Source organism: Anolis carolinensis, chromosome 1 (genome assembly GCF_035594765.1).
Source record: "Anolis carolinensis isolate JA03-04 chromosome 1, rAnoCar3.1.pri, whole genome shotgun sequence".
In the NCBI taxonomy this organism is placed as follows: Eukaryota; Metazoa; Chordata; class Lepidosauria; order Squamata; family Dactyloidae; genus Anolis; species Anolis carolinensis.
Genome location: NC_085841.1, coordinates 155,313,710 through 155,336,264, shown reverse-complemented (window position 1 = coordinate 155,336,264; position 22,555 = coordinate 155,313,710). Strand labels below are relative to the sequence as shown.

The 22,555-nt window shown below is 38.8% G+C and overlaps 2 protein-coding genes across 3 annotated transcripts in view; one reads left to right on the top strand and one right to left on the bottom strand.

Annotated features, from left to right (window-relative positions):
* Window positions 1–1,757: 1,757 nt before the first annotated feature.
* LOC134293104 (guanylate cyclase soluble subunit beta-2-like) lies at window positions 1,758–20,966 on the top strand. The gene is made up of 12 exons (XM_062959661.1): window positions 1,758–1,859; window positions 2,598–2,694; window positions 3,817–4,016; window positions 5,353–5,446; window positions 8,046–8,149; window positions 9,722–9,938; window positions 12,410–12,730; window positions 14,130–14,278; window positions 15,926–16,072; window positions 16,943–17,097; window positions 17,412–17,560; window positions 18,547–20,966. The coding sequence occupies exons 1-12, from the start codon at window positions 1,758–1,760 to the stop codon at window positions 18,666–18,668; spliced, it is 1,857 nt and encodes a 618-aa protein (XP_062815731.1). The 3' UTR covers window positions 18,669–20,966.
* Window positions 19,944–22,555, bottom strand: part of rnaseh2b (ribonuclease H2 subunit B) — a 21,741-nt gene continuing 19,129 nt past the window's right edge. Inside the window, exons 10-11 of one of the 2 annotated variants that reach the window (XR_001730744.2) lie at window positions 21,862–21,986; window positions 19,944–21,756 (exon numbers count right to left, since the gene is read on the bottom strand). Coding sequence is in view for 1 of the 2 variants with exons in the window: in XM_016996418.2 (XP_016851907.1) it covers window positions 21,957–21,986 (30 nt within the window). In the remaining variant the exon portion in view is untranslated. Of the gene's footprint in view, window positions 21,987–22,555 lie in introns of both variants that reach the window. The other variant, XM_016996418.2, reaches the window with a different exon arrangement.

Here is a 22,555-nt window from a genome sequence, read left to right as displayed (position 1 = left end):
GGTTAAACCCTTGTCTGGCAGGACTGCTGACCAAAAAGTCGACAGTTCAAGTCCAGGGAACAGGGTGAGCTCTTGACTGTTAGCTCCAACTTCCCATGTGGGGACATGAGTGAATCCTCCCACAGGATGGTAAAACATCCGAGCATCCTCTGGGCAATGTCGTGCAGATGGCCAATTCTTTCGCAACAGAAGCGACTTACAGTTTCTCAAGTTGTTCCTGACACACACTAAAAACTTTTTAATCAACCGAAATATGCTTAATCAATCACAGGTTGCAGTCTTATTTTAAATTACCTTGATTTATTTGGGTTGTCAATCATACTTTCCACTTCTCTTCATCTTCAGATATCATCCTTGTTGTTTCCACAGAACAAACGCAGGCATTGAAGACACCTTTATGACTTATACAGTATATGATGACACTGTCACATTGAAATTGATCCAGGAAGCATGCAAAACACTAAGTACTGAGAATTGTTGACTTGCTCTCTTTCATTCTTTGCTTTTTTCTGATTTCATGTCCTTTTTTATTTTCATATTTTATAAAAGAAAATACTTTGAAATCAAAATGAAAAAATAGTAAAGGTAAAGGTTTTCCCCTGATATTAAATCTAGTCATGTTTGACTCTGGGGTGGTGCTTATCTCCATAGACTGCATGGAGCATCATTGCCATCCCACCAGAGCGGTACCTATTGATCTCATTACATTTTCATGTTTTTGAACTGCTAGGTTGGCAGAAGCTGGGGCTAACAGCAAGAGCTCACCCCGCTCCCCAAATCCGAACTGCTGACTTTTCAGTCAGCAAATCCATCAGTTCAGCAGTATAACTCACTGTGCTGAGTCTCCTAATTAAAAATATATATACATGTTATTTTTGTCTTGTCCTATTTTTGTCTTGTCCTACATTGCCCATCACACAATGTAGGGTAACTTCTGGTGGGACTCCGTGGGTGAACTGGGTGGCAATATGGTGGGACGCTGCCACCACCAACACAGAAGCCTCCTTGTGTTCCATAAGGAACAAGGTGACTTAGGTGACCTCAAGTTGCATGGTGATGCTTTCCCACGTGGAATGGGGAAGTGTCGGTTGGTGGCCAGGGTGCTGGGATTGCCCTGCTGCCACCCTGATTGGCCACAGAGGCTGGTGAATTACAATGCTGGACCTCATCCATGTAATGAAGTCCCTACTGTCAGCTCATAGGATGGCAAAAGCACCCCCTCCCCTGAACAAACCTTGCCAAGCAAATTCTGTGATAAGGTCACCATCAATCAGAAATTACTTGAAAACACATGGAAATATCAAACTATATATAATATAATATAAAACTTTATTTATACCCCGCCATCATCTCCCCACGGGGACTCGGGGCGGCTTACATGGGGCGGAGGCTAGGAACAGGCACAATACAGCTATTACATATTTTCCAGTTTGCTTATTTTTTTAAAAAGGAAAAATGAGAAAATTCAGAAGGTTATAAATGGAAAGCAGTGACAGCCTTGATTCCCCCCGCTCCATAATATTATGTGAACTAGGCAAGGTGATTATATATATGATAAAAGCCACATCTGGGAGCACCACAGGATGTTCAGGGTGTGTTTACATACTTGTGACCTTTTGGAAAGTCTGGTGTATTTTGTGCCTGCTTAAACCTGAGTGATTCCACACCTTGTTGTTTCCCTTTCTCATTTCAATCCAGAAGTATCAAAAGAGACAACGTTGAAGCTTTTTGGAGAATACTTTTTTACTTTCTGTAAAATGTCAGGATATGACAGAATGCTGCGGACACTAGGAGGAAACTTGGCAGAGTTCATTGAGAACCTTGATGCCCTTCATAGCTACCTTGCCTTATCCTACCAGGTACTTCCTCTCCTGTTTATGTATAATACAGATGCACCCTATTGAAAAGAAGAACTTTAAATAAATGCGTGTACATGATGTATCCTTTGTTAATACAGAAGACTAATATGGCATAGTGGATTGCGCATTGGAACAGGATTAGGAGCCTCAAATATAGTCCTCATTGAGCTAAGAGATATTGAGTAATGTTGTGTTAGTCGCAGTGGCTATATCACTATATTGTCTGCACTAGTTGAAAGTAGATCCTGGTTCCCAGCATTATATTTAGTCTGTTAATGAAACCATATCAAAAGCTCAGGTTTGTCCCCAAAAGTTTAAGAATAAATACAGTGTTCCCTCACTACTTCGTAGTTCACTTTTCGTGGATTCGCGGTTTCGCAGTTTTTCAATAAACTCTAAAAGACTATTATAAGTCATTAAAAATTACAATTTACAGCCTAAGGAAGGGAGGAATGAGAAGCCAAAGGGAGAGAAAAGGAGCCCAAGCGGCAACGGGAGGAGAAGGACATGATTTATCAACACACGATTGGTTGATATAGACTTAAAATAGTGTATAACTACTAAAATAATGTATAAATATATAGTGTCCCTACTTCGCGGATTTTCACTTATTGCGGGTGGTCCTGGAACCTAACTCCCGCGATAAGTGAGGGAACACTGTACTCTGAACCTATTGAGTGCAAGAGCTGTATATGGAAATATCTTCAATAAAATAAAAACTCGGTTTATCCTGCTTAGGAAATGAATGCACCATCCTTTCGAGTGGAACGAACAGCAGATATGATGTTACTCCACTATTACTCTGACAGGAAAGGCCTGTATCACATTGTTCCAGGTATGACATCCGGAGCTTTGCTTATCATTAGGTTTTAAATCTGGACTATATGTTGTGAAATCATATCCCTACAGAAAACAATTGTTCTTTAAAGGACAGAATAAAAGAGATGATGAATATAATGAGAGAGGGCAACTCCTGGGATCAAGGTTGTGTGATGGGCTTTTAAAGGGCCATGGTGGCGCAACAGATTAAACTGTTGAACTGTTGAATCTGCTGACCTAAAGATTGGCAGTTCAAAGCCGCAGGTGAAGGTGAGCTTCCACTGTTAGCCCTAGCTTCTGCCAACCTAGCAATTCAAAAACATACAAATGTGAGTAAATCAATAGGTACTGCTCCGGTGGGAAGGTAATAAAGACACCCATGCAGCCATGCTGGCAAAACACAACCAGGAGGTGTCTATGGACAACAGACTCCTCGGCTTGGAAATGGAACAAGAGCCCCTCCCCATGGCCAGAGTTAAGCACCACCTCCAGAAAGCCGGAGATGAAAGGGAAAGCCTTTACCTTTGTTCTGTGTATTTGCAGGTTGTTGTTATTCCACTGTATTAAAGGCATTGAATGTTTGCCTATCTGTCTATGTTGTAATCCACTCTAAGTCCCTCAGGGAGAAAAAGCGGAATATAAACAAAGTGATGTTATTATAAGGAGGCAAATTGGTCCCTGAGAGCAAATTGCCTATTTATCAAATAAGTATACAATTCACACCAATGCTTTATGCTTGGTTATAATGAATACTTGATTTAAAAAATTAAAATGGGAACTTCTTCAGCAATGATGGTAAGAGGCATGGAGAACAAAATATGTGAGGAGATATTGGGCAAACATAGGACCTGATGGTTCATAGGACTCCTTCCAACTCTATGATTCTATCATTCTGAATAATATGGGATCAGATATGCCAGAAAGAGGGTGTAAAAATGGACACAAACAGTCTTCAATGGTCTGAAAAAAAAATCATTTTTGGAATATAGGAAGCAGCAAAGGATGAGGAACTTTTCTTTGTAGATTATGTTAGCTTAGCCTCCAAGCCATGGTGAAGGTGGGTCATCTACCAAAACCTTGTGTTACCATGAAATTATCAGGTTACTGTTTTGTTTTTGTTTTCCCCTGTTGTTCTTAGGAATCCTTGAAGCTGTGGCCAAAGATTTCTTCAACAGTGAAGTGACACTAGAAATTCTTGCTCAAACTGAAGAAGAGGAATGCACTGGGAAGAAAGAGCATGTGGTGTTCTGTATTTTAGAGAACAGTGGAGCAGCAAAGTACAAGGTTAAAGGAACGGGAAATTATTCACACAGAAACAACTCTGAGAAGGAAAAAGAGGTGATAAAATTAGTCCTGGAAAAGGAGGCTGCTGTAGTTTTGGGTGAATACATTCAGAATTAACATGGGACAGAAATTAGCAATTTGTGGTCATAGGGTTGATTATCTTTCTCTCATTCTCTCAAACTGCTTTTTATATCCCTTAAGCATCACAGTTCATTTATTAAATAGGTTACAGAACCAAAAGTTGAACTTTCAGCCTACATTTACATAAATGTAAATATTACAATGTGTATATGCACATATTGGAAATACAATACAGCAAATGCGGTACTGGAGGTCTTTGAATACTATAGACAGGAACAACCTAGGTGCTTATCACATATACTCTAGAATAAGCCGACCCAAATATAAGCCGAGACTCTTAATTTTACCACAAAAAACTGGGAAAACTTATTGACTTGAGTATAAGACAAGGGTGGGAAATGCAGCAGCTACTGGTAAATTTCAAAAATAAAAATAGATACCAATAAAATTACATTAATTGAGGCATGAGTAGGTTAAATGTTTTTGAATATTTAAATAAAACTGTAATTTAAAATAATAATAAGGTGTTAATTAGATAAGACTGTCCAACTCTGTTTACCTATATACTTGAGTATAAGTCGACCCAAATATAAGCCAGCTAGAACCCTCACTCAAGTATAAGCCGAGGGGGGCTTTTTCAGCACTAAAAAGGGCTGAAAAACTTGGCTTATATGGTACCTGATTGTGGAGGTGAGGGAAGATGGGGTATAAATACAGATGACAATGATGATGATGACGATGATGATGATATTGATTATTATGTCTCTAAACTGAGGAACAATGTGTATATTAAGTGACAAAATGACTTACTGGAAAAGGCAATAATGCTCAGCAAAGTGGTAAGTAGTAGGAAAAATGGAAGACTGTGGATTGATTGATTGATTGATTGATTCAATCAAGGAAGCCCCAATTTTGAGTTTGCAGAACCTGAGCAAGGCAAGTGATGGCTTGGGTTCATGGAGGTCTTTCATTCATGAGAGTCACTGTGAGTTGAAGCTGACTGCATGGCAAATAGCAACAACAAAGATATAAATAATGTGTAAAATAATGTGTACAGTGAGACTGAACCTGTTATTGCAGCGCCACTGCTCTATAAAGAGTTGGCTCCAGTAAACACTGCATGCTAACAAAATAATGAATACACCACCTTCCATGCATGAAATGAAAATTAGATATCTAGAGTTCCTTCTAATGCTCACTCCTTTCTCATGCAACTATTAATTTCATCTAATACAAATTGTTACCATGGATAAAGAGGGTTTCATTTGTTAACCACTATGTTCTATTGTTCCGCTAATATTATTTTAAGAGCCCTGACATGGATTATCAGAAAGAGAGAGAAGAATCTACAGAAAAAGAGTTCAACCAGGATATTGTAAGGCATTTTGCAAAATTTAGAAAAGGTAAGTGAATTCTATTTAGCATGGGCATGTAGACTGGATCCACGAAATTAAATAAATGGGAAGCCGTGAGCATGCTGGATGTAACAGCAACCATTTGGATGTGATAGATACTGCTTGACAAAAGTGGGTTACCTTGCCTTCTGCGGAGCTTGATTGCTTAACTGATTGATTGTTTCCCAAAACGTCCAATTTGGCTCTTGCTTTGAGTCTGATTTTGGGAGAAAGCATCATCCAAACAAAATGGCTAATCTCAGCGTAGATTTAGTATTTACATAAGTGTTAGTTTTGTGCAGAGGTTCTCAAAGTGTGCTCCAGGGAGCCCTTGGGGCCCTCTGAAGCATACTGAGGGTCTCTGTAGTTCCTCCTCCTCCATCTCCCATTCCAAGCTTTCCTTCCTCTTTCCTGCTCTTCCCTTTCCCCCTTCCCTCATTCCCAAAACCCCTTTTCCTCACCTCCCAGATACCTCCCCCCCCCCCCACACACATACCATCCTTGCTTCCAGAACCCTATTTCCCTCTGTAACGGAAAGCCTTATTTTATTGGTAATTTTTGCCTATGTTATTTAATGTTGATTTAGAGATAAAAGTGGGCAGAAGTTAGCTACTGATGATTGGCCATGTGTCACCATGGTAACGTAGCTGCTTCGGTAGAAATGTAACAATTTCTAAGATAGTGAAAGGGGCGGAGCTAGCTGGAGGAGAAAAGGAGGAGATGTTTTAAAAAGAGGGGAGTTAGGTTGATGTTTCTAGTGAGGGAAACTAGAGAAAAGACGTGTGTCTGAGGTTCAGTTATGGTAGTCTCTAGCCGGGTGAGCTAGAAGGAAAAGGATCCTAATTTAAGTTTGGGACTTCAGTTGGAATACTGAAGTAAAAAAAGTGACTAGTATTGAGTCAGTCAGATCTGGGTTTTCTAGTGAGGTGGAACTGAAAAGAAAAGGAATAGGGGAGAGACAAAGTTTCAGTCAAGTGGTTAATGTTGAAGAACGAAAGATATGTTTGATATTGTATATATGTGAAACTGAAGAAGCAAACTATTGACACAAGTTATGATTGTTGGACTGAAGTAACCATAAATAAATAGTTCTCTGTTTCAAATAAAGAAAGTGCTTCTGAGTGGTAAATTGCTTGACTTAGTATCAGTAGAAGATTTGTCTCAATTGTACATGCACACGTATAGACTCAAGGGTTTATAGCTGGCAGAGGCTGGGATCCTGAAAGAAGGATTGCCCCCTGCCTGTTCATGAAGTGGACCCTTGCATTTAATGGTGGCAGCAGTGGGATAAAAGGATTCCCCCCTGCCTAAAAGAGCCTTGGAACCTTGCACCCTCCCATCCCTGAGTGGTACTTTATGTTTTTCCTGCATGGCAGAAGGGGGTTGGACTGGATGGTCCCTGGGATTGGTCCTATTGCTGCTGCTGTTGTTACAAAGTCTGGGTGGTCATCTGTTGAGGGTGCTTTGTACTTTTCCTGCATGGCAGAAGGGGGTTGGACTAGATGGTCCCTAGGGTCTTCCACTGGTCAAAAAGTTTGCCCATGCCTGATATATACACATCATATATAAGATATAAACATTTCCTGGGACTCCATGAGAAATTTTTTGCTTCAAAAAGAGCTCTGCCGCTGAAAACGTTTGAGAACCCCTGGTTTAGTGGATCTACTCTAGTGAGGATTATCATATGAATTTAGACTTGAGATTTCATGTCCTATACAGAGCTACAGAACCTTTCTAATTAACCCACTAGTGTCTATATTTTAATTCTTGGAAACTGTGATCACTTTTAATTTTTAAAAACTGAGTTGCTGTGAGTTTTTCGGGCTGTATGGCCATTTTCCAGTAGCATTCTCTCTTGACCATTCACCTGCATTTGTGGCTAGCATCTTCAGAAGTTCTGCCAGCCACAGATACAAGTGAAACATCAGGAGAGAATACTAATGGAACATGGCCATACAGCCCAAAAACTCACAGCAACCCAGTGATTCTGGCCATCAAAGCCTTCGACAAAAAAGAAAAACAAAACCGTTTTCAAATATGTGCTTGGAATTGCTGTAATGATGAATGGGAAGAGAGTTCTTCTCATGTTATCCTCATAACAATCCTGCAAAGTAAGCCTAGTCCTGCTGTTCAGACTGCAACGAAGCCTTGGGATACTCCAGAGTTCCCAGGGAGACAAAGGCAGTTTCAACTGAAAAGCCCTGTGGTACTCACTGGAAGCGGCTGTGTGTTATTAAGACAGCCTCCTGGGTTCCTGTAGACAATTTCCTGGAATAATTGGAGTAGTGAAAGAGACCAGAGATCTCCATTAACTACCTATAGAAATAGATGTAGAGGCAGCCTTGATTTGTCTTGCATTTCTTTGCTACGCAGCTACGCAGCTAAGCGAAACAGTGTGCATCTGTGAAGGGAGTAATTAAAGCAGGACCTTCTGTCTGAATGTTGCATTAGGGCTCTTTTTAAAGTACTGGGTCTGGTATAAGGAGAAGTATGCAACTGGTGTGCCACTTTAGGCAGTAAAATATCTCTGCCAAGGGTTGAAACAACACCTGCGATACTTACACTGTGCAAAGTGAAGTAAACTGGTCTTCCCATTCTCTTCTCCTAGCTCACCATTTATGTACTTTTGAACCACTTTTTCCTGAGAGACTTTGGGTTGATGAAATAACATTCTGCTGTGCATTTCCTTTCCACATGGTGTTCGATGAAACAGTAAGTTAAGCTTTTGAATACAGTCTTCTCTCCACATTTGTTGTTTTGATTTTTGTAAGTTTGATTATACTGTGTAACATAGTTTTTGTTCCTGTGTTATAAATGTTATTTCCTAATTGGTTCTATCACAAAAACATGGGGAAAGTTTATTAAATTGAAAAAACGTTGTGCAGGACATCCTGCAGTACATTTTGCTATAGTTTTTCAATGAATATTTTGTAGAGTCTCAACCAATTCAGCATAGTTTGTGGAGTTTCTGGAGTATAACAACTACTTTCAAAGTAAGTACTGCACAATTAAACCAAAAATTACACCTTCAAACCAGGAACAGCATTTTTTCAGATTTTGTTACCAATAATTATTTATGGTTTTAATTTTTAAAAATTTTCTCTAAGAATTTCTAGGTCCTTCAGTATGACTCTATAGCCAACCTCCTCCAGTCATGCTGAAGAACCAAGAGATTTTCAATAAGAACACCTCTCTGGGGATCTCTATGTATGTCTTCCGCTGTGATTCTATTATTGCCTTCCCATGGAAGTGGTCTACAGACCTAGAAATTCCTATAGAAGTTTTCTCTGAGATAAAAAATATAACAACTCATTATTCATGGTTTTTCATTTCTGCAGGGTTCTGTGCCTCTAACCATACTTGCAATTAAAGGCTGGGATCAGTGCTGGGTTTACGTCCTAGTTAAGGTCTCCTACAGTTGTTCATTGGACATTTGGAATTTGGGTAATAATATGGGGGATTATAAATATAACATGGTTTGAACCAGTGGTTCTCAAGTTCTGGGTCCCCAGATGTTTTGGCCAACAACTCCCAGAAATCACAGACAGTTTACCAACTGTTAGGATTTCTGGGAGTTGAAGGCCAAAATATCTGGGGACCCAGAACTTGAGAACCACTGGTTTAGACTAAACTGGTCTTCGTCTGGACTTTGTTGAGTGCATGCCACAATTTGGGAAAATTACCTTTTCAACTACAAATCCTAGCGTCTTTTGACCAACTTGTCAAAAAAAAAAGATATTTCCCAGCTGGGATATATTTAAAGTGCTGAATGATTTACCTGGTTAATACAAGTAGACATAGATGTTATTAAGGCCTAATGCTCAAGATCACATTCTATATATACTTGTCTATACATTTAAATTTTTTAGTTAAAATCCAAAACCTAGACTGACTTATCCATGGGTCAATCTGAGAACTATAGTTATATTTTTGTCAAAAAGGGGGCCACCCCCTTTTTGGGGGTGACAAAAAGCAAGAGCATAGTCTATCCTGGGAAAACCTTAAAAGTTGAACCTTCTCTATTCACTCTGCTGCAGTGTTGGTTTTGGCCTCTTTGAATGTCTGGGTGGGAAAATGATGGCGGTAGCATCCTGAGATGGTTTTGGTGTTTTCCCCTTTCTGTGGAATGATCCTCAATGGCCCTTAATTTATACACAGGGTTGCATATATACAGTAGTCACTATGTTGAATAGTGTTTTCAGTGGGATCAGTCTTGGTTTTGAGGTTAACTGTTGTCTCTCAAACTCTTTTGTGACTGAATATCCCTTTCTGTTTCATCCTTAGCTGAAGATCAAGCAGGCAGGTGTAAAAATTCAGAAATCCATAAGAGGGTATCCGATACTCGGATCCAGATTAGATGAGTATTTTTCTATTGTTTATCCACAAATTACACTCACTATTTTCAGCATAAGGAAGTTTATCAATAGTCAGTTTGTTCTCAAGATACGAAAGGAGAAGCTGCCGAAACCATGGAAGAAACGACCGGCACTGAAGCTCAGAGGTACCAAGCTAAGTTGCTTTTTGCAGATATAGAATATTCTTTTGAGAAAAATACAAGAAGAACAAACAATAGATATGCAATATCTATTGCAATAGATAAGGAAATATGTATTATGTATCCACTAATGGTAGCAAGATATTTTATATAAAATACCTTATACAAATCCAAACGAGAGTTTAATTAAAATGGCTGGAATCAGATATAGCCAAAAAGACTTCCAAGAAACACCAGTTGTTAACCCTTAGTGAGACAATGAATTTTAACTGTTTGGCTTGTATTTGAATAATTTTGTCTAGTAATAGAAAACATCAATTCTGACAGTGATAGAGTATATAGATCCTGTACTGTCGTTTCAGTAATGTTCAAAAGTTGCACTGTTTTTGAGTGACAGGAGGGAAGATAATTGAAAACATAATCTGGACCAATGCTATTCAGAATGGTGGTCCCTAAACCAAGACCAGTCCATGAGTCATCAGTTGGCAGTCTAATTATGATTTCGAGGAAAAGCAAGTTATAGGTAATGGGTGCAAATAGAATAACAATCCCTGGCACATTAAAGGAAGAAAAATCCCAAACTATTTATCTCACACATCAATTTGTCTGGAAAGCACTGAGCTAGGATCTTATCACATTGGCATATAATCTGTTTATATCCGTATGCATTCCATATTTTTTAGGACTGGATGCATACTGTATTGAGACGGGATGCATACTCTCCTCATCGCACCTGATTATTACAATTCTTATGATTTGAAAATATTTCACTTTGACTCATCACAGCACAGAAGGCTGGTTCCTCCTAATCCATTCAAAACACCCCCTACATCACTCTATGACTTTTAAAAAAAGTTTTCTTTTCTAAGATTGCATAATGATGTAGCCTCAAAGTTCCGAACTATTACTAATTAAAATTCTTTTAAATATTATCATTCTGTTACACATACAGATGCAATGGAGAGAGCCCCTTTGGGGAGAGAGGGTAGGTTATAAATAAATTATTATTATTATTATTATTATTATTATTATTATTATTATTATTGAGACAACAACATAGTCTGACATAGCAAACAAGATAGATATGCTGGATTTCGTATCACAAGTTGAACACTTCCCAAACGTTTAGGACTGTGTGATGTATTTTCGGATGATGCGCGCAGATCCCAATAAGGTGGCCTTTTGCAGTTGGCAGATCGTAATTTTGTCAATGTCTATTATTTCCAAATGCCGGCTGAGATCTTTTGGCACGGCACCCAATGTGCCGATCACCACCGGGACCACCTGTACTAGTTTCTGTCAGAGTCTTTGAAGTTCAGTCTTGAGGTCCTGATAGCGGCTGAGTTTTTCCTGTTGTTTTTCGTCAATCCGACTGTCCCCTGGTATGGCAACATCAATAATCCAAACCTTTTTCTTTTCCACAACTGTGATGTCTGGTGTGTTGTGTTTCAGAGTCCACAGCAGACACTGCTGGCTGTTGTATTGGATCACAAGTGTCTAGGACTGTGTGATGTATTGGCGAATAATGCATGCAGATCCCAGTACGGTGGCCTTCTGCAGCTGGCAGATGGTATTTTGTCAGTGCCGATTGTGTTTAAGTGCAGGCCAAGGTCTTTAGGCACTGCACCCAGTGTGCCGATCACCACTGGAACCACAGTGACTGGCTTGTGCAAGAGTCGTCTTATTATTATTATTATTGTTGTTGTTGTTGTTGTTGTTGTTGTTGTTATTAGAACTTGCCCAGTTTTCAGTAAAAACATTTTTAAGAATGAAGTAAAATGGCAATTAGTGATTTCAGTAATCCTGGAGATCTTTCCACTTCGACATCCAAAACAGAAATAGCAGCCACTTCCATCATGAAAGGTCTGCGGTCATGAGACTCTGCTCATGAATGACAAGTCGTATCTTTGCTGATGAGATGCATATAGATTTTCCTATCACACACAAAAACTGTGCTTCAGCAATGGAATAATCCGTAGCATTCAAAAAACCACAACTAGAATTTCGTCTGCAAATAATCCGTTTCTGCGACACTTTGCAAACGGATTCCGAGGGAATTCTGACAGGATGGGGCAAGCGTCATGTGATGGGACCCATTCAAAATCATTCTCAAACAGTCTCAGAAACAGAGTATTTCCTAATGTGATAGGGTCCCTAGAAGTCCTGATAACTACAACAAAGAAGTATGTATGATAATACACAGTTGTTTCCTTAGCAAATGAAATATCACTATAATATGGTTTGTATTCAAAGCAAAGTAAAGCCAAATGAAACTCTATTAGACTTTTCCATTTTTGGAAAAAGTATCCACAGTATGCCTCTTTGCTATGTGTATTTGGGCATTGTTCTTGTTGTTTCACATAGCAGGTGAAAGTTTGATTCCCATTAGTTGCTTAGTGACAGTTTTCCAAATAGGTTTGGGACTAATTAGTCATGTTAAAATGTACCTGGTTCTCATCCTCTTAAATCATGAAAAGGTCAAATGATCTGGATGGAGGCTTTCCAGTGCATGATGTACTTATGCTCCCCAAAGTTGCGGAGTTTGGAGGAACTGGAAGAACAGCAGATGCACCTTTCAGACATTGCGCATCATGACGCAACAAGGGACCTCATCCTCTTCAACCAGCAGCGGCTGGCAGAGATAGAACTGTCCAACCAGCTAGAGAGGAAAAAGGAAGAGCTCAGGATGCTCTCCAAGAACCTCGAAGCAGAAAAGAAGAAATCAGAAACCTTATTGTATTCCATGTTGCCCAAACATGTAGCCAACCAGCTGAAAGAGGGCAAAAAGGTGGAAGCAGGTACTGCGCTTCAATTGTCCTTAGTTCTTTATGAGGACTGTGGGTGGAATTCAATCACCGAGATGTTTTGTAGCAAATGCAATTGGGCAACATAATAAAAAGGTAGGGGGAATCTTTGGTTTTTCAGCTGTTTTGAATTTTAGCTCCTATAAGTCCTTACCATTCATTAGCCAAGCTGGCTGGAACTTGAAGAGTTAGTCCATAATATTGAGAGGGCATCCCCCTCCCTTGCCATTAACAAAAGTAGACCGGCAGCCTGCAAGGGATGGACTGGGAGAAAGGTAGGAAATGTGTTGCCTTGCAGGTATTTTTGGCAGGAGGCTCCTATCAAACACAGATATAACAGTCAGTGATCATGATTCATGGGATTTGCAGTCCAACAATTTCTGACAGGCCACATGTTTTCTGTCCTGGTCTAGGAAAGTAGTTGTAGTGACACTGCTGGGATAGTATGGGTGAGGCCAGGTGGGAACCCAGGAGACTGAGAAATGCATGTTAAATATTTTCTTTAAGGGGGATGTTAGTTGGAACACCTGGTAAATTTGATATATTTTGCTGCTTCAAGACTATCAGGCACGTAGGACACACTTATGGTGTGTGCCTTCAAGTTGTTTCTAACATGATAACATTAAGGTGAACTTATCACAAGATTTTCTTGACATTTGTTCAGGTAGTTTGCCATTGCCTTCTTCTGAGACTGAGACAGTGTGATTTTCCAAAGGTCACCAATTGGGTTTCCATGGCTGAGCAAGGAATTCAAACCCTCATCTCCAGAGTTGTGAACCACTGTATCACGGTGGACCTCACCTACTTGGCCAATAAACCTATGTGCAAATTATACTAGTCACTTACTCGGCCAATAAACTTTTTGGTCAAGTATTTGCACATAATTACTTTAAAAAAACTCACGGGAACACAAAAAAATAGGGGGGCTTTGATAGAGCAATTGGGTTTGAAAGTTAGGTTTCAAGGACAGAGAATGAGAGTTTTGTGCAAATGTGACTTGTTTCGCTGGCCCAGTAGGATATAGAACAGTGGTTCACAGCCTGTGGGTCCCCAGGTGTTTTCTCCTACAACTCCCAGAGATCCCAGCCAGTTTACCAGTTGTTAGGATTTCTGGGAGTTGAAGGCCAAAACATCTGGGGACCCACAGGTTGAGAACCACTGATGTAGACTTATGCACATGTAAATATAAATATATTACAGCACATAAAATATGTCATCCATACTTGAATCGTTTATCATCACTCCTTTCGAATAACAGATGCAAATAGCACTGTCAGTAAGAGAGTCTTTCTATTGACTAAATCAATGAACTAGCAAACAAAAATAGCTGCCCATGTTTTATTCTTACATTCAAAGTAGATGCAAAATAGAGATTCTTTTGTTTATTCCTCAGGAGATTTTAGTTCCTGCACGATACTTTTCAGTGATGTTGTAACCTTCACAAACATCTGTTCTGTCTGTGAACCCATTCAAATAGTAAATATGCTTAATTCAATGTACTCCAAGTTTGATCACCTCACTAGTGTCCACGGTGTTTATAAAGTAAGTATGCTCAACCTAATCCTCATCTACTGAGGGCCAGCAAAGTGTCTCTGGCATCAATTTTTCAGTGGTACGAAGTGGCAGCACATTACTGGCTATTTGCTTGAGACATGTTTCATGTAACAAATGTGACTAGATTGAGGCTCCTACACTGCCATATAAAATCTGGATTAGCTGCTTTGAACTGGATTATATTAGTCTACAATGCCATGTAACTATGTGGATTGTTATGTCTTGTTTATTTCAGTTGTTTTATAATTATGTTGAGTTGATGGTTTGAGTTTGTTTATTTTTTGATTTGATTTGTTTATATATTACTGTTGGCATTGAATGTTTGCCACTGTGTTTATTTGGTTGTAAGCCGCCCTGAGTCCCTTCGGGGAGGTAGGGTGGGCTATAAATTTCATTTCATTTCATTTGATCCAGTTAAAAGCAGATCATCTGGATTTTATATGGCAATGTAGATGGGGCCCCAAATACAAGGCACACCTTAACTTGGGGGAGAGAGCAGGATTTGCTTTTCTGCATCAAAAAGTAACATAAAGACATATTAAAGTAATAACTAATACATTGCATTTAGTATCAATTTTTCCAATGTTTCATGTCAATCATCACAATAACTTATGCCAAGTTAAATATCTTAGCTTTAAGGCAGTGGTTCTCACCCTCTGGGCCGTGGCCCAGCAAAGGACTGCAAGAACGAAAATCCAATCTTCAAACCTCCTTCCTCTTCATTTATTTTATTTTATTAATTTTTATTCCCGCTCCTTTCCACAGAGCTGACCATTGCACTGGATAGACCACATCAGCTCTAATTTATTAAAATGGTTTTCTGTGGGTGAGCAGATGACGACTACTGGATGCCATATGTTCTGTATTAGAAAATAGAGCTGATGTGGTCTAGCCAATGCAGTTTTCTGAATCAGCAACCCAAATAACCAAACTGAATCTAAAGTTGACCAAAAACTGATTCGTAACCCTTTTGGTACAAATGTTGGAGAGTGGCCCTGGTCAAAGTGGGCCCTGGTCAAAAAAAGGTTGGGAACCACTGCTTCAAGGAAATATATATTTTCCCCATTGTTTTACAACAGCTTATGAATCCCTGGAAACTTTAATTCAAGTGAGAATAGCAGCCTTTGCTGTTACACTGAAGCAGTGGCTCTCAAACTTGGGTGCTCCAGGGCTTTGGACTTCAGCTCCCAGAATTCCTGGTAGTTGTCCAAGTTGGCTAGGGCTTCTAGGAGCTGGAGTCCCAAACATTTGAAGTTGGGAGTTACTACTCTAAAGGCTAAAATCCATCACCACAATTTATTCATTGATTTTATTGACCAGCCAGATATAACTGACAGTTAATTTATGAGCCTTAAGCTTGCATATAGCCAGCAATTTCTGATCCAACATGGACTATGAGAAACATAACAGGGGGTCCCATCCTGACAGGGACACTAAGGAGAAAAGAAGATATGACAGTGGTTTATTCCTTAGGTGATTTTAATTCCTGCACAATACTATTCAGTGATGTCACTTTAGTGTGTACGGGAGGCAAGCATTCATGTATGAAAGCATTCATGTATGAAACAGCTACTATCTTCAACATTTTCTTTTGTACGTTGCTAGACAAGAACAGGTTTCCTCATTGCTTTTTAGGTGGAAACAATTGGTGATGCCTACATGGTTGTTGGAGGGGTCCCAGTGCCTGTCGCCAACCATGCTGAAAGGGTGGCTAACTTTGCCCTAGGCATGAGAATTGCTGCACGACAGGTTATGAATCCTATTACTGATAAGCCTATACAGGTAATGAATTAATCTCTTATGACTTCAAAACAAACAAAAATGCAATCAGCCCTCAGATTTGTGGGTTTAACATTAAGAATTACATTATCTGCATATTTAATGAATACGAATGCTTTAGGAATCTTTAGATCCTCCAGCACAACTTCTAGCAGGGGGTCATTATAGAGATGCACTGGAGGACCTATACGTTCATGGAAAAGTGCTCTCTCAGATAAAAAAGAAAGTTGTTTTTTAATTCTCATTTTTCTATATTCATGTGGGTCCTGTGCTCCTAATGAAAGTAGAGAACCTACTGTATATATCTGGCCATAACAGGAAAAATCAGTGAGATTGGTCTGAGACCAATTGCCATTTGGCTCTTCTTCTTTCACATGCCATGAAAGATCTATGTAACTCTGTAAAGTAGTAATAACTTACTCCTTTTTGTCTCATCCTTTATAATGTGCATTATGTTGAAAGTCCTGTTGTGGGGAAATGAATTGTCTTTATCTTTGTAAAGAACCTAGAAAACACTGTAATTGTGTGTTTTCAGTATTATTGCCTGAATCACAGCAAATGACAATGAAACAAAGAAAGCAAAATTGGTGTATGAGCTTTCTCTCTGTTTGAGGATTGGAGATCTGTTAAATAACAAGGAATAACATTTTCTTGTACTATGTCAAATTTCTCTCAATCTGGGGGTCTCCAGATGTTTTGCACTTCAGCTGCTGTCAGCCCTGGGTACATTTGGAACATTCTGCAGAACATTTGGAGGGCAACAGTTTGGGCAGTTATCAAATCAATTAAGAAGGCTTAACTAAGAATGATGTATTTATTTGAGCAACAGTGAAGAACAATATCACTATATCACTACTGTATTTATACCAACAGATAAGGATTGGGATGCATACTGGTCCAGTGCTTGCTGGAGTAGTTGGGGAGAAAATGCCCAGATATTGTTTATTTGGTGACACTGTCAATACAGCTTCAAGAATGGAAAGCCATGGTCTCCCAGATAAAATCCATATCAGCTCAACAGCATTCAAGTAAGATTTGATTATAGATGGCATAGATATACAGATACTGAAGGTCTAAATGGCTGGCTAGAATCCAGATCCCTTTATGAGGCAAATACAAAATTATAGGTGGGGATCTCACTTGATTTTATTTAAAAATTTTATTAGAACTTTTAGCAATGTAGATTTCAAGATGAATTGTTATAGTCAGTGGACAGAGTTCTGTATTACCAAGTACCTTTGGGCAACAGGATCTTGAAACAGTATGTTTGGGGTCATGGTTTGTTGGGATGTATCCATGAATGACTAGTTAACCTCACATTTGTGTTTCTCTGATGACCTAGAGCATTACCACATCTGTTGTTTGAGATAGAGGAAAGGGGAGAAATAGAAATCAAAAGCAAAGGAAAAATGAGAACATATTTTCTGAAACAAAATCTCTGCGCCACTGAGAATGAAATAATGGGATGGGCGGATAACAGCAACAGCAATGGTATGTAGAAAGTTTGCTTTCTAGCATTATTTAATAAGAATTAGAATTATAGTATCAACATGTACTGTGTCTAAATGAACTTTTGTAACTACCACAACTCATATTGTAAATGTGCTCTGCCCTATATTTTTCCTCTAGCACATTCCCGGACTTTTTATGGATTCCTGAAACCACATATAATAGCAAACCTATTATTTTTAATGCAGCAAACAATGGAAGTACCAAGAGAGCGTATCTTGTTCAGAAGGTCCTAAGTCAGTGGTTCTCAACCTGTGGTTCCCCAGGTGTTTTGGCCTACAGCTCCCAGAAATCCTAGCCAATTTACCAACTGTTAGGTTTTCTGGGCGTTGAAGGCCAAAACATCTGGGGACCCACAGGTTGAGAACCACTGTCCTAAGTGAATAATTGAAAGAATGGATAAGTAAAACCACTTACTCATTCCGCAGATATGGGAGTCATATTGTATTGATATGCGTACTTATGTGTTGTTCCTCCTTCTCTTAACTAGGAACAAGATGTGGGAGTGCATCCCTATGGACTGTATTGTATTTTTTATTTTTTGCAAATTTCAGCACCACGAATCTGGCAATTTCAGTGCCATCAGCCATAGCAAGTTTCTGGGTCATCTCTCTGAGATGGAACTTGGAAAGAGAAAACTTTAAATCTGGCCATGACTGACTGCATCCCATTTTGATTACTGACATGCGGGGAAGGGATTTCTATGTGAGGATGTCTTTGAAAAATGTTTGGAAACTTGAGTTTGTTGTTGGCACAAACACCTATTTGCACATCCAGGAACGAGTGCTGAACTTTATCCAATAAAGCTGCACAACATTTGCCGGTGCAATTGTAATCTCCTGTGGTAAGGGCCCAAGGGATAAGGATACTACCAGAACAGCTCCAAATTGGTTCTGATGACAGCTTAAACTGATGCTCCAAATTGTTTTTCTCACACATTTATTTTCTTTTCCCTGACTACTTGTTAGGAGCTGAAAGGTGTCATGCCTATGGAGAACATCCACAAGAGGAATACGAACCCTCACTTTCTACTCAATTGGGACATCTTGACAACAGCCATGCTTCCTCGATGCTTTGTATTATCTTTTAGGGTGGAGGAAGGAAAGAAAAATATGTTTTGGACCTTCAGTGGACTGCAAGCTGTATACATTTTTATTGTAGTTGTGTTCTTTCAGATCTAGGCTTTGCAAATTATTAAGATTGTATAATAATTTAAAGAGAGACAGCATGGTGTAATAGTTTGACTGTTGGACTAGGACTCTGGAGGACCAGGGTTTTAATCATCGCTCTGCCATGGAAATCCATAGGATAATCCTGGGCAAGTCACATGCTCTCAGTCTCAAAGGAGGGCAGGGGCAACTGCTCACTCAATATTATTAAGAAATTCCCACAATAGCTCTACCTTAGCATTAACAAAACAACTATCAATTTAAAAAGAAGCCTAAGAACAACAGGCCTTTTAATCAAGTCTCCTCCTATAGACCGTGCCTACATACCAAATCCCACATGATCTTGGAAGCTAAGTAGGGAAAACACTGATTAGTACTTGGATGGGAGAGTGACAACAAATACCAGGTATTGCAGCCTGTATTTCAGAGGAAGAAACTGGTCAAACTACCTCTGAGTATTCCTAGCCTAAAAAAGCTTTATCAAATTCACAGGATTGCCGTAAGTCAACAATGCACTTAAAGGCACATACACAAATAAAGTCTGCATCCCTTGCATTTATACCATGAAATGTTTATATAATTTGAAGCACCATTTCTCTTACGTTTATCTACACTGCTATAGTGGGAGGAAATGACAATTCTCACTTATATTGTAACACTAAGAATTTATTCACATTATACTCAGTGGCTGGAGTGCACATTTAACTGTGGATAAAAGATGGTCTATTTGTATAAGGAAAATTATATCTGAAGTAGGAACTCACTGAGACATAATTGGTTCTTATGAGCTACAAAACCAGCCTATAAATTTTGAGTGTATTTCAACACTTAAAGAGAAGTATCTTCAATTGCAGGACTTAGCACATGTGAGCCTAATAATGGTATGGCTTCTTAATAATGGTGTTAGATTGTATTAAATTACAATTGGAGTGACGGGCTGAGATTAACAGGGAATACAGCACGTGAGGAAATGATATGCTGACACTTCCATCTGAACAATGAAAAATAAATCCAAACCCACCAATCTTGCCAGCATTTGGAAGACTTGAACTGCTCAACACTGGAAACTTACACTTTAGATGTAAAATATGACCATACCCTAATTCAACATGTTCACCACAATATGTTCTTTTCATATACATTGTTATATGAATAATTATTTTAAAAGTTATTTATTGAAAAAGCGAAACACAAAGTTTAAGGTAGAATTATTTTAATTTACATATTATTAAACACACAATGAACATAGACTTTCTCCGTAACCAGTTTAATCAGTGCACACTTAAGTACATTTACATTTTAATTTCTTCAATATCTATTTTTTTTATCACAAAGAGCATCTCTTTGGAATCTCTAAGTCTTCCAGATTTATTTAATGGTCAGCTTCCATAAATGAGAAGAGATTATTCTGATAGGGTTTTGGGAAAGGTGGAGGAAGGGAGTAACATTGCTTTAGGGCAGTGGTTCTCAATTTGTAGGTCCCCAGATGTTTTGGCCTTCAGCTCTCAGAAATCCTAACAGCTGGTAAACTGGATGGGACTTCTGGGAGTTGTAGGCTAAAGCACATGGGGACCCACAGGTCGAGAACCACTGCTTCAGGGGCCGCTGTGCTTCCATTTATCTTTCCTAGGTAGACTATGAGTAGATTATGAAAAGAATGGGGTTGGAGAATCCAGCATCCGACATGGAGTGGTGATTTGAGCATTGGGCTGTAACGCTAGAAATCAGGGTTGAATCTCTACTTGGCCATGGAAACCAGTTGGGTGACCTTGGACATATCACACTTTTTGGGACTCAGAGGCAAGGGAAGGCACATCCTGCACAGACAACCCTATGGTAGGGTTGCCTTCTTAAACCATATGCCAACAAATACCTACCCGAAGGCACACAACTCATACACAAAAAGCAAGTTAATCAAATATATATTTACAATAAAAATATATCTGGGTGAAGATGGGTAACCCTTAGAAAAATGCTATACCAATTAAAAAAATTATCCTAGTTCATGAAACATGTAAACAATATTTTAAATTATGAATTGCAAGCCTTAGGCTGGGGCAATGATTAATAGCTCACATTTTAATTTCAAAATAATATATTCTGTTGCATAATGGTTTAAATGATGAAAAGCGTTATCTGGAAATCTTTAATGCCATTTTTGTTATTTTTAGTAATTGTAACTATGTATCTATTTATTTATTAAATTGATTTTCACCCTGCTTTTCTCCTGCATGGGTAACAATATAAAATATACAATAAAAGTGGGTTATATTATCAAAACACAGCATTTAAAAATATTATCCCACATATCCAAGTAAAACACTGCTTTGAAAACATTAACACATTTAAAATACATACATATAAAAACAAAACAGCACATTTAACTGCACATCACTCTGTCCTACATGTTAAGAATAAAAAAATAATAAAAAAAATCAAAACACCTTGTCATTACAAATAACAGCTGCATACTGTTGAGAAGTGCACATTCATGATGCAAACAAATCCAGTCCAGATGAACGTCTGATCATCACTGGTTATCGTGATTTTTTAAAAACTGTCACGCCACTCATTCAAAAATAAAAAGCTGTATATAAACATGTAATATTTTTTTAAAGTTTGAAAGTCATAGAGATTATAAGTGCAATGGAAGAGCAAGAAACACCCGTATAAAATCAGTCATCAATTAAAGGCCAAAAATATATAATCACTTGGTGCTTAAAAAGCTAATAAAATAGGTACCAGCCTATAGAACAGTGCTCTACAACCAAGGACCCACTAATAAAAAGGCCCTTTCTCTGGTCATCTTCTGCCCCAGATGAATGGCAGCCTCAGAGCCAGGTTCATTGAGGAGCATTGTGCCTTCAGCCATTACTATTCCCCTCCCAACCACAAATGCTAGCTTTTTAAAATGCACACTCAAGAAAAGCCCTTTCAAGTTATATAACATCACCCAGATAAGTTTGCCAGCAATAGATAAGTTAGCAAGGGAAATCAAGTGAAGACTGCCTGCAGAAGAAGTATAAAAAAGTGAAAGATTTAGTAAATTGAAAAGGCTAACACTTCAAGCTGCCAAATGTCAGAAAGATGATCCTATTCCTCAACTACTCTCACCTGGATAACAATATTCTTACAGTGAGTGGCCCTTCTTTAAAATTGTCTTAATATTCCATGATAAAACAAGGCATCCAAATTCCATTTTATCCCCGTCATCTCTTCCTTTGGTGACGTACTGACATCTAGTGAGAGAAAGAGAAAGGGACACATCTATAAATATGATCATCCAACTAATGAAACGTAGTATGGTAATTTATTCCCTGTAAGGACACTGCTTCTGACTTGTGTGGACCAGAAGTTTTCTCATCTTTTCTGTGGAATTTATTACAACACAAGTGTTTGATCTCTTCAAACAGATAGCCTCAAGTCTGTCTCATTAACGATAATATAATGTATCAGCTGGAAATGGGCTACTAAAATTGGTCTGCATTTAGCAAACCCCAATGATGGACACACATCTAATTATTACAGCACCCTGTAAACCAACCAACTGTGCTTTTGACATAATCACCATCTGAACAATTATTCTATTCCTGGAGTTCACATGGATACACAATACCATGGATATAATAGCAAAGCCTATTGAATATAGAACTTCTGGCTCAAGAATACCATACAGTCAACATTCGAGGATCTAGAAAATACTTAGAGGGGACATACTAGGAGTCTTCAAAAAGTTTCCATAGTTTTATTTTTGTTGGAAACAGCGAGGGTGGGAATAATAGTAATTGGTCATGTCTGTGAGTGTGGT

Excerpts from the sequence above, each read along its gene's own strand:
- LOC134293104 (XM_062959661.1), top strand. The coding sequence starts at position 1,758 with ATGTCAGGATATGACAGAATGCTGCGGACACTAGGAGGAAACTTGGCA. Across the intron at positions 4,017-5,352 it reads ACTCTGAGAAGGAAAAAGAG|AGCCCTGACATGGATTATCA; the intron begins GTGATAAAATTA and ends TATTATTTTAAG. Across the intron at positions 5,447-8,045 it reads TTTTGCAAAATTTAGAAAAG|CTCACCATTTATGTACTTTT; the intron begins GTAAGTGAATTC and ends CTCTTCTCCTAG.